This window comes from Ipomoea triloba, chromosome 8, assembly GCF_003576645.1.
Source record: "Ipomoea triloba cultivar NCNSP0323 chromosome 8, ASM357664v1".
NCBI lineage: Eukaryota > Viridiplantae > Streptophyta > Magnoliopsida > Solanales > Convolvulaceae > Ipomoea > Ipomoea triloba.
This window is the reverse complement of record NC_044923.1, coordinates 18,234,057-18,246,454: the sequence shown is the minus strand read 5'-3', so window position 1 is coordinate 18,246,454 and position 12,398 is coordinate 18,234,057. Positions and strand designations below refer to the sequence as shown.

The 12,398-nt window shown below is 37.8% G+C and overlaps 2 protein-coding genes and 1 pseudogene across 2 annotated transcripts; all 3 read right to left on the bottom strand.

Moving 5' to 3' along the window:
- Positions 1-483: 483 nt before the first annotated feature.
- Positions 484-3,924, bottom strand: LOC116027667 (serine carboxypeptidase-like 46). The gene is made up of 10 exons (XM_031269378.1): positions 3,663-3,924; positions 3,001-3,105; positions 2,803-2,898; positions 2,619-2,711; positions 2,445-2,530; positions 1,825-2,127; positions 1,593-1,726; positions 1,382-1,477; positions 949-1,066; positions 484-868 (listed from the first exon to the last, which is right to left on the bottom strand). Exons 1-10 carry the CDS (start codon positions 3,898-3,900, stop codon positions 686-688), a joined length of 1,452 nt encoding a protein of 483 aa, XP_031125238.1. The 5' UTR covers positions 3,901-3,924; the 3' UTR covers positions 484-685.
- Positions 3,925-5,212: 1,288 nt separating this feature from the next.
- Positions 5,213-5,711, bottom strand: LOC116027668 (annotated as a pseudogene).
- Positions 5,712-7,410: 1,699 nt separating this feature from the next.
- On the bottom strand, positions 7,411-11,840 carry LOC116027885 (pectate lyase-like). The gene is made up of 4 exons (XM_031269652.1): positions 11,518-11,840; positions 10,026-10,680; positions 8,009-8,464; positions 7,411-7,809 (listed from the first exon to the last, which is right to left on the bottom strand). The coding sequence occupies exons 1-4, from the start codon at positions 11,718-11,720 to the stop codon at positions 7,783-7,785; spliced, it is 1,341 nt and encodes a 446-aa protein (XP_031125512.1). The 5' UTR covers positions 11,721-11,840; the 3' UTR covers positions 7,411-7,782.
- Positions 11,841-12,398: the final 558 nt, after the last annotated feature.

Sequence of the window (12,398 nt, the reverse complement as noted above, 5' to 3'; positions counted from 1 at the left end):
CAAATTAGAAGTGGACCACACTCAAAAATTTGCCTCAAAATGACCATTTTATATGCCAATTTTAGCTAATTGTGTGACAATCTTTTACATGAATGAAAATTATTTATGTTTGGGACTGGAAACCGACACGATAGTATTCAATGGACGATCCCTGCATAAGATATGTAGGTGTTAACCTTTGAACATTCATTTATAAACACATATTTACTTTATACCATATTGTCGTTTGTGTAAACGATGATATATCTTACACATGAACCTTCCAATCTTGTTCTGTTCTCGTGGATAGATGTACGTTAGTATCTAACAGCGTCCTGGCCAATTGACTACGGAGTATCATCTTTGTTGAATTTTGCAAAGATTTTATCAACATAGCTAGTGAGATTGTCCGAGATCATCTGATTTTCTAATAATTTTAATCCAAATAATTAAATCCACCAAACCCTTAATTTTCCAACACTCATTTCATTATGCAACATCATATACCAACTAAGAACACATTCCAATATTCCATTAGTATAAAGGAGAACTAAGATATTGTTGTATGTCTACTTCATTCCAAGTTTAACAGAGAATAGATTGAGCTTGATACATCATCAGCTAGCTGTGTGTTATTTGTTTCATCCACAAATACATCCAATGCAAAAGTAAAATACAGAGAGAAGTAATTCTGAGTCCAGAAAATTCAAGCAATGGCATTTGCTCTGGGTGGAGGGTATCCTTTAAGAAAAGTGCCAAAAAGAGTGAGGGCTTGTGAGGGAGAAGTGAATGGCACTTCATGTGCTCCACCCCTAACTGAAGCAAATGTCAAAAGGGTGACATTTTTTCCAGAGATTGACCCACCAAATGATTGACTCCACCCTGCAATCTGCAAAACATACAACATTATTAGCCAAGTGAAAGCTAAGTACTTCTCTTATGGAGTCTGTTAATTAGTAACATATATACCTGATCCCCATCATACCAAGGACCATGTCTTTCAATGGCTATGAGTTTCAACTCTCTGGCAAGCATATTTGCAATGGTTCTAGTTTGTGTGACAGGGATTTTTGTATCTTGATCTCCACTGCACAACACGTACTATTATATTCTCAATTAAGACCTTTAAAACAGATTTAATATAATGCATTTGTTGCGCGGAGGAGGCCGTTTATGGCCAAGTCCAACATCATGTGGCTACTGGCTAGGGGATTGCTGGGCAGAGGCTAGTAAAAGGTCAAGGTCAATACCCTAACTCTCGAAAATGTGTGACGATATAAGGAAATAAAGCTTCACCTTCACTACAAGCTATAGTTTTTGGCATACTGGTAAGCGTTTGATATACCAATGGGTATCAGACTCAGGTCACGGGTTAAAAGCAAATCTCATAATACTCACTCACCTGAAAAGCAGAATGGGGATGTGATGTTTAAGAATTTCTGACAGTGTAGGCATAATATTGGAAGCTAGATTTTGCATCTGGTATTTAAGAGTACTTCTGCAACATTGATGAGTTTGTTCAGTTTTACAAACAAACCGAGAGAAACATTACCCAAAAACTCATAAATCTGAGGTAGAAATATATGAAAGATCAGAGAGTTAGGAATTTAAACCCTGAACAGAAATCCCAGGTCCGTGGAAGGTGAGTTGTATTAGCATGCATTGCTTTCTGTACTTCAGGTCTACGTAAATACATATATATCCGTTCCGTAAGGCATGGATCACCAATTGCAGCTCTCTTATCAATCTGCCATGAGATACTGTTGAGATTAACAAGAACAAGAAACAATAATAATGGCAGAAAGTAAAGAAGGCAACAGTAATATATACACTTGGACCACTTGCCTTTTTATGGGTGGTGACAAGTTTATTTCTAAAGAAAACCATTTGCTGTTTTGCATTTTCGGACAAACATATTGGCAAGAGGAGATCAGAAGAATCAATATCATCCCCCATCTCCTCCCCGGTGGCATCGTTGACTAGAGCACACTCCTTCGACACATTTCCATTGATGTACTCCAAAATGGCCCGTGTGTCGTTACAGATTGATCGTTTCATTTCAAGCAAATCATCGGATATGGCTCCATGAGACCACAGAAACTCAGCCGCATCTATGCTGATATCGATATCCAGAAGTGGATTTCCCAGCTGTAACACATAGGGAAAGTATAAAGCTTTGTATGCAAAGTAGAAAAAATGTGGATTTACCTGTAATTAACAGAAACTTGCCAGGCTTTGTGGTCTAGTGGCACCCGGTTGCACTCACATATAGAAGGGGTGTATTCGAGCCTCAGTGGAGGCCATATTGCACTCCCATATGGAAGGAGTGGGTTCGAGACTCAGTAGAGGCGATATTGAGGAGTGGGTTCGAGACTCAGTAGAGGCGATATTTACTCTTTGTGCTTCAGTAGTTGAGAAAGTAGTTATGAACAGATACTGCATTGTAATAGAGTTCAGAAACTTACTGCAATGCCCTTCAGCTTGAAAGCTCTGATGTTTTTCTTTTTGTTGTATTTTAGCATCAGATCTGCAAGCTGTGGTATATAGTGACCTGTTAACATTTTGAGAAGAAATATTTCACTATTTCAGTAATATTTTCTGCACACAACAAAAATTAACCCATTAGCATTTCAGACAACCTGCATAACTCTCCCCAGCTAAGTACAAATCCGAATTTCGGTATTGTGGGAATTTCTTGAACCACTCGAGAAAGAAACGCAGATTGTCCTGAGCTGCAGAAACCGAAGAACGAAAAGGATCAAGTCAATGGACTTAACTGGAAACACTACAGAAACTACAAATCCAGAGAATGTATGGACTAACCAGTTTTAGTATCATTCGAATTGAAGTGATCCGAGCTCGTGTTTGAGTAGGAAAATCCAACTCCAACAGGGGACTCTACGTATAACATATTTGATTCTGTTGATCTTTGTAGATCAAGTTAGTCATCATGGATCAAATTCAAACAAAAAACTTCACCATAGCATTGAAAAAATTAAAGAAAATGTAAGAAAGCTTCACCTAAATTCCAAGAATACTTGTTCTTAACCAAGTTGCCATCTCTCCCTGGCTGAAACGGACCATGCTCCATAAACGCACCATAGCCAAGAGATGAACAGCCAGGGCCTATGTAAGATATTGGGAATGTTTGGTAAATAGATATTAATTGATAGCTGATTATATGTAAATTACTTTCTCAAAAAATTGATCGAAAAAGCTGTTGTGAGTAACTTTTTGAATTTTAGCATTTTGGAGCAATAAATTGTTATAAAAACTTAATTAATAAAAAATTCATATTGATTGTTTAACCAAGTGAAACAACTAAAAAAAAAACAAGTGAAACAATTAATATATAGTGGTCAAATAAGTCAAAATTGATTGATAAGCTAACTACGTTACCAACATGGCCATTATTAAGTCATGAAATTAAGTTACTATTGGGCGAAAGCCAGTAAATAGCCAAGTCCAGCAATTGGTGGCTAAGGAAATTGTTGGGGCGAGGCTGGTGTAGGCCCAAATCCAGCACCTTGTCTCTCGAAAATGTGATGACAATCTATAAGAAAATAAAAGTTGCACATTCGCTACTAGCTAAGTAGCTATAGCTTTTGAATAGCATAGTGATAAGTGTTTGATCCAATTAAGAATTATCCTAACAGATAGAAGGAAAGATATTATTAGATTACCTCCATTGAGCCAGAATGTAAGGGGGCGAGAGAGTGGATTTTGTGCCTCTGCTTCAACGAAATAATAGAATAGAGCACGGCCATGGTGAGCATCTGTAACAATGTAACCTGAGTATTGTTTGAAGGTAATATTTGAAGGCTGGCCAGGGAGGGAAGTAATTAGCTCAGCCCTCAATATGGAGCAGAAGAAAAGAGAAGAAGATAACAAACATGAGAAAATGAAGAACCAAAGAACCATTTTCAGATGAAAGAGTAAGAAAGAGAGTTTGAAAGGTCAAAAGTTGTGTATATTATATATCCTAGGTATTGAACTTTAGATCTTGCTAAAATATGACTTATTAATTACAGCTGGACTTTTCTTGCAGATTCAACCTCCAGCTGCATTAAATAATCATTTGCCACAAATCAAGCAATAAAGCAATAACGCATGTTTCTAACAAATTTTTTTAACATTTTGAGTAAGGTTAACAAATTCTATTACCAGATTTTGTTTTTATGATTTTTGAGTAATGTGCAAATGTATATTTGAAAACCTTTTTTTTTTTGTTTTGTTTTGTGTTTTCTTTTATTTTTAGAAAAGGAGGATTTTATTAAAATGTTTTGTGTTGTTTCTGTTTTTGTTTTTGAAAACCATTTTTATAGTTTTTCCAAAAGAAAAAAAAAACCATTTTTATAGTTTACTTTCAAGTGGCACCTCACAACAAGATCCATCCTTATCTTTTGGTGGGGTCATCATTTCTAATTATTTGGTTGAAATACAAATAATAAAACTAAAAAATACACGCATGTAAAAGTATCAAGCTCGGGGACCAAAATTATTCACTAATATCTATTATTTGATATGACATTATATAAATTTAGAGTTAATACCTTCAATGGTTCTCCGAGTATTAGCGATATACTAGTGGTGGTCCCCCGTCTTTAAAACGACCTAGATTCGTCCTCTATCTTTTTCAAAATAACCACCCGTGGTCTTCTCGTAAAAACGGTGTCAAACTGACGTTAAAAATGAGGGCAAACGGGTCATTTCCATGTATTTGATGTTTAAGCTCAAGTTTTCTAGTTGAGAGCGTCATTTTCCCTCAATTGTCAGCCCTACGCTCAAGTTCTTCAAGTTGTCTTGCCAATGGAGGCTTCGTATGAGGATGGACCATTTTATGCCATGGATGAGGATGAAAAAAACTCCATCGCCATTGTAGCAATGACAAACAATTCATGTACGCAATAAGAAGATGGATATATAAGCAAGTCTTCTTAAGCTTCCATTTGATTTACTTGAGAGGCATGGGCATTATACCATGAACATTCACTAAAAAGCAATGATCAAGATGAACAGTATTCAAGATTCTTGGAAATCATATTTATTTGTATATACATAAATTACAAATTCTCAGCTGTTTGAAAATTGCAAAAATTCATATATTGATGGGAAAGGAAACATACATTTGCTACTATTCTACTAAAGCCTTGAATCCGATTCTCATAATAAAACTAATTTCAATTTTTCTACAACAAAAACTAAAAATTTAGCTTTGAATTTGAAGGGAATTTCACTTTAAGTCGAATGTTGGTGGGATGGGCGAATCAAAGCTCTCTAGAATCTCCGTCTTTACGCCGCTGCTCTTCTTCTCTTCCTCTTTGTTTCCTCCGAACAATCCTTCGAACCACGACGATGCGATCGAGGACGGGGAAGACTCTGGCGGCGCTTGCTGGACCCCACCTGGGGTGCCATAGGGTCATCGATGTAGATCCGCAGAGGCGCCGAGGCCCTGCCAGAGGGAGAGGACGCCGCCCGTGGCGGCTCCAGCGATGATGGAGTTCCACAGATCCTCCTTCAGGCGGACGTAGACAATGGAGCAGTCGAGTGCGCCGCCGACGTCGTCTAGGATCCGATCGGGGCATGGTTCCCTTGAAGTTTCCAGCGTTCCCATAGCGGCGGCTGAGGGTTTAGAGAGGGTTTTCAGATGATTGTAAGAAGAATGGAATTGTAGTTTGTAGGTCTGATTTTGCAGATTCCAACTTGGAGAAGGGGCTAGCGGTCAATGACAGAAAAACCACAAAACTTTTCCTAAGCTCAAGTTCTTCATTTTGGGGGAAATTGATTTTGGCGAAGGAAATTGGGGTAAATTCCAGCCACGAAGAATAGCAAACAATGAAATAATTTTAATGCTAATTTTGCCCTAAAAAATTAACGTTCAATTGACACCCAACCTAACGGATGATCACGGGTGGTTATTTTGAAAAAGATAGAGGACGAATCCTGATCGTTTTAAAGACGAGAGACCACCACTGGTATATTGCTAATACTCGGAGGACCATTGGTGGTATTAACTCTATAAATTTATATTTAATTATTAAGGAAAATTGCACTTTTTGTCCTTAGGTTATATGATAATTGTAGAATTTGTCCTTAATTGTTGATCATACTCACTTTTTGTTCTTAAGCTATTATTGACGTTGCACTTTTCTTCCCTTTAGTAACAAAATATTAGGCACGGAATTTGCAATTTTAGTATAACTTAGGGACAAAAGAACAACACTAATGATAGATTAAAGACGAAAAGTGAGTATAACCAACACTTAAGAGACGAATTCTACAATTATCCTATAACATAGGGATGAAAAGTGCAATTTTTACTTTTATTAATAAGACTAAGAAACTTGAACTGCGGCACAAAATAAAATTTTCGTGAATAGCATCACGATGTGATGTCAATCGTGAGCGAGCCCAATATTCTACAATCAGGCGTGACTTCAACTAATATAAAAGGGGATAGGCAATTATTAAAGGGAGATTTTGATATTTTCACTCTCTTCTAACTTCTCTCCACTTAGAATAAGGTTAGATTTGATTTCAATTCAAGATTGCAATTCAATTACAACTTCAACTCAAGCTTGCGTCTTTACTCTACATTTATGGATCAAAGCTAGGTTTTCATTACCTACATTTCAATTCCTTCAATTTCATTTGTGCTTACAATAAATGATGCAATTTCATTGTGCTTTTACTATGCAAGTCAAATCATGATGAGTAGCTAGATTTGCTATTGTGATTTAATTGGATTGAGCTTGCTATTGTTATAGATGCTTCATTGTGCTTTAACGATTATTACTTGATTATTTCTATGAAATTCCTAAATCAAATTGTTAGAATTGGCTTATAAACACTTTTGGCATGTATGGTTTGTGCTTAATCAATTCTCTTTTGACACCCTTCCAGTCCATTCCCTGAAATGATATCCGGTGTAAGGATAGTCTTGATCTCACACAACCCTAACTCTAAAATTAAAGCGTACAACCTTTCAACCATATATCTAGGATGACATGATAGACAAGACTGAAAATTTGGAAAAAAATATGATATTTTTGTAATTATTACGACCTTTAGATATGCACTAGGACAAGCTAAGCTTGATTGTGCATCAGTAGATAATAGATAGTGCATTCAAGATGTTTCAATAATACACTCAACCTTGTTGTAATTAATGTAACATATCAATGCACATTCCCATGCAAATAAGTCTTGTGTAAAAAATTAAAGTAACAAAAGTGCAGTAACGTCAAACAGATAGTGGAACAAATAGATTGTGTTGTTTAATATATACAATAGAAGTTACATTTGGGAAGAGTTTATTACATATTTATATTTACTCCCAAATTTTACTACCTCACATTTCCTTTATGATGTGACAAACAAGAATATGATATTTTTCATGTAGCTCCCAAAAAAGTGTCGGGATTTGTGAGGAGTAGGGATTGAGAATAAGAAATGAGAGGCCATCTAGTATTTTTCTTTTTGAGGAATTGAGAAGATGTCATATATCTCTCTTTTGAATATAGTTCTATTACATGCACTACCATTCTCTACTCAATCACTTTTACTTCCTGACGTGATAAGATATGATAGTTTATCTTTCACATATACAAAGGAGAAAATACTATATGTACTCTCGTTTTCTACTCCCTCACACAAAATCTTGATATAAACACTTGTATTGGATCCACATGAAAAAAAAAAAAATAGATTATCAGTGCTCGCCACATCAGGGAGTAAGATTTGAGAGTCCATATAATATAACTCGTACCAAAAGAATAAAAATAGGGAGTAGAACTTGGGAGTTCAGTAGTATTTTTCTTTTGAATAAGCCTGACAGAACAATGAGAAAAGAGACAGAGAAGTTAATAAAATAGTTACAGTGCAGCAGCCATTTGTTTTCTCACTTATATGATGATGTTTTTCTCTTAATTTTGGTCTTCCGATCCTTAGCTTTAATTTGCTGTAAAAGAAGATTTAATTTGGAGTTGATGTTAATCCTAAACATAATTATTTAGCAAAATCTGCCGACCTTGCACTTTAGTGCGCCAGAAGTTCGAGTGAGACGCCCAACATACGAGCCGGGCTTGTGTTTGATTCTGTTAGTGTTGTTGAAACGAGTGTTGTTGCGGTTGAGATCTTTCCCCGACTCTACAAAGTAGGCTCCATTCAAGAACAAATCCCCCTCTGATCTCCATTGCCAGTTTCCCCACACATTTTTTGGAACGATTTCCCTCTTGGTTACTTGCTTAGTGAATGGATTGCTGGAGGCCTTGAACCTGTTGCCCTGGCTCACAATGGTGGGTCTGGAGCTACCTCCAATGGCATACATTCCCCACTTATAATAGTCGTTGTTGACGATATGGAAGAACCCCCATCGGCACCTTGGCATCCTCTGAACCAAGCCCTTCCCAAACCGATTGAATGCCACTGTCACTTGCATGATGGCGTCTTCTGAAAACGAGTCACTCGCACCCAACAGCAGCACCTATGCATATATGTATGTAGGTAAGTGCTAGTATTAATTGCTTACTGCCAAAAGTTACAGTCAATAATAACAGATGCTTAACTTCTTTTCTTTATACAGTTACATTTTTAAGAGGCAGGGTATAGACTTGGTCTTTCAAGTTTCAAACCTTGCCTAATAATCGGCCTCTAGGCTCTAACCAACCATATGTACAATTCCCTCATCAACGCCTACTAGTAGGGATGTCAATGGGACGGGACGGGGGCGGGGAATGGGGTCCCCGTCCCCGAAATCCCTCCACATTCCCCGTCCCCACCCCGTTCCCCGGCGGGGATTTTTCGGGGACGGGGAATCCCCGCTAGAATTTTGTTGAATTATGTAAATTAAAAAAAACTAATATTATAAAAAAGAAACTAAACATTGAATCCTTAAACAAAGTCCAAATTCAACATACATTAAATCAATAAAATTAAAATATCCAAAGTTTCAAACTTACTATGAATATCCAAAGTTTCAAACTTTCAAACAATAATACATAATCATAAAATGCCCAAACACTTTAAATTGTTTCAAACTCCTTCAAAGTCCAAAGTCCAAATATAAGTTCATAACAAAACAAATGAACTTCTAGGATTTTAACTTTTAATTTCTTATATACTTGGTATATAAATAATATATAATATATAATATAATAATATACGGGAAATCGGGGATGGGGCGGGGATCGGGGTCGGGGTCGGGGCGGGGAATACCCTCCCCGTCCCCGTTCCCTGAAATAATTCCCCGAACCCGCCCCCATCGGAGCGGGGATCGATTTTTCCCGTCGGGGGCGGGTTGAATTGCCATCCCTACCTGCCAGTCTTAATTGCAGAGTTTTTATTGGAGCTCGAACCCGTTACTTGGCTCGGGTACTACTGGTTAGATCAAGTACGACTAGAGAATTTTTTTTTTCTTATACCCTTACATTTTCGGGAGGCAAAGTGTTGGACTTGGTCGTTCAACCCTCTACACAACAATTTCCTTAGTTACGTGGTGCTGGACAATTTCCTAACACCGACTAGCTTCAACTGCAGCTCAATTCCTCTCATGGGTATTGGCTGAAAGGGCAAAAATTGAGAGGAACATACAAAAATAGACACTTTTTTAAAATTTGTACATTTTTTTTGGAAAAACTATATTGGGACTTGCATTTCTCGTATTAATGGAGTTTTCCCAAAAAATGTATAAGAATGTATAAGTTTTAAAAAGTGCATATTTTTATCCAATCCACTCGTCTTTAACCTTTGTCCATTTCAGTCATTAACCCATTCCTCTAGTCACCTTGTGTGGACAATTCCCCAACACCTGCCAGCAGCATTAATGGCACAGTTTTCACCCTTGTTGGGATTCAAAATACCACTTGTTAAGATCCCAGGCTTACAACTCACGCATTCAAGCATTCACCTAACAATCTCCTAATTACCTTGTGTTGGGCTTGACCCTTTACCGATCTCCCAACAGTTAGTTATGTTGTACGTCAGTACTTTTTGAAAATAAAAAAATATATATGCATGCACGCATGATTAATTAATTAATAACTTACGTGGTCGTGGTGATTGAATTTGCAGTTTGAGATGGTGATAGCAGTGGAAGCCATGATTGCGTCGATGAGTCCATCACTGCATTTGGACATGGTGAGATGGTCAAGCCAGACATGGTTAGACCCAAAGACGGAGATCCCATCTCCATCGCTCATCGTCCTGAGCCCAATATGATTCACAGAGTCCCTAATCATCCCACCCATTTTGGGCAAAATGTGGTGAATCTTAATGCCATGGATGATCACATTCCTCACAAACTGTATGGTCAACCCAGCACCATACGCAATGTGCACAGACACCCCTCGCCCATCAATGGTTTTGTCGTGATTTATAATCAGCTCCTGCTTAAGTGTTATTACCATTGATTTCTTGAAGATGATCCAAAGTGGCTCTTCTTGAATCACTGCGTATCGAAGCGTTCCTGGCCTGGGATTCTCCAGATCGTTATCAGATGAATCGGTTACCACGTAAAATCGGCCTTTTATTCCCCCCGTGGTGCCACGCCCGAAGCCGCGGGCGCAGAGCGCTAGCCTCTTTCTGTTCTTTGCCCAGTTCCGATCGCACCTCCAGCATCTGTCTATGGGGTTTGTTGCCTTGCAATGGCTTCCCCTTTTTTCTTTAAGGTGCCTTCTCGTAGTGGTCCAATTCATTATCGTACTGCATGCATTAACACACTTCTATCATTATATATATTCTATTGTCCCAGGGCATATCTCAGTTGTACATGAAAGTCTGAGTGTGGCTGTGGTGATCAGTAAATGCTCGGGTTCAAACCCTCAAAGTGTAAAATTCTAGAAAATAAACAAGCACTAAGATTACTGTGTCACTGTCATGGCACAATTTACTTTCTCTCACAAGCTTCCCAGAGCATAGCAGGGAGGGTGAGGACCCTTAGGTGAAAGTTTGAGTGTGACTGTGGTGGTCAGCAAATGCGCTCTCAGAAGCTCACCAGAGTAGGGAAATAAGTATCCTTAAGTTTAAAATTCAAACTTATATATTTCATTTGGTCCTAGGACATAATTCAATGGTGAAAGCTTGAGTGTGGTTGTGGTGGCCAATAAATGCCTGGGTTCGAACCCTACAAAGGATATCACTGTACCACTGAGACACCATTTACCTCCTCTCACAAGCTCCCCAAAGTAGGAAGGTAAGGACCATTAGGTTTTAGATTCAAACTTATATATTCCATCTGGTCCCGAGATATTTTTTGGTTTTAGATTCAAACTTATATATTCCATATGTCCGAAGACATAACTTAGTGGTGAAAGTCAAGTGTGATTGTTGTGGCCAACAAATGCCTGGGTTCGAACCCGGCTTGCAAAGGGTAAGAACCTAAGAAATAAACCAGCATTAAACATATTCTGTGATTTATCCCTATTCACCCGTTCTTCAAGACAAGAGACGTGAGGCCTTAGATGTGGGGTACAAACTTATATATTCCATCAGTATTGTACGTTTAATATATACGTAGTAATTAATTAAAAAGGGACTTACTGTCCAACTTCCGCATTAAAATCATCTGTGACTTCCTCAGGATTGTCGTAGTAAGCCTGCAGGGACGATTGCAAGGCTTCATCGGCTTTCTTCTTCAAATAGGCGTCATATTCTGCGATATCCGCCTGCAATGTAGCAGCAACTACAAGGAGGAGAAAGAACAAGTAAATTGAAATCTGCTGGTTCTTGATCAACCCCCTCATACTCGCTAATTAATTTCCAAAGATCAATTCTTTGGTCTTTCCACTTTTAATTTGCTAATCTATAGATACCCCTATGTCTATGTATATAGATATAGTTGTAATTGGGATTTTGCTGTGGGAATTAGCTCCCAAGCATTAAGAAACACAACCAGGTTAGACACACATATATACAGAGTCATATATTCCTATAGTAGTGGAGGGAAAAACATATGTTTGAGGATGCGTGTAATGGCGGGAAGTGTGGATGGCCATTCACTAATTAGAGGTTGGCAGTTAATTAACGTCTTCAACTTTTTACACTGATGTATTTTAGTAAATAAAAATTGCTTAATAAAAGGGGCGAGCCATAATTTTTATTTATTCAATGAATTTTCTAAACACAATTTTCTTTTAACACGATCGAATTTCTATATTCCTAATCGAAACGAGCCCACATTATAAGTTATCGTGTCATGGGTCGTAAGCGACCTAACCTAAGAAAAACCCAGCTCAGTCCAGGTCACGGCCAATGCCTTAAGTGACTGAGGTTAAAGGTGGGTGTCAAAATTGAGAGATTCTCTTCGAAGTTCGGACCAACTCATGCATCCAGTCAAAACTATTTTTAACATTAAAAATGATAAGTTATCTAATAAGAAATTACACATTATTAATCTCCAAAATATTAAAAGAATTGCTGAC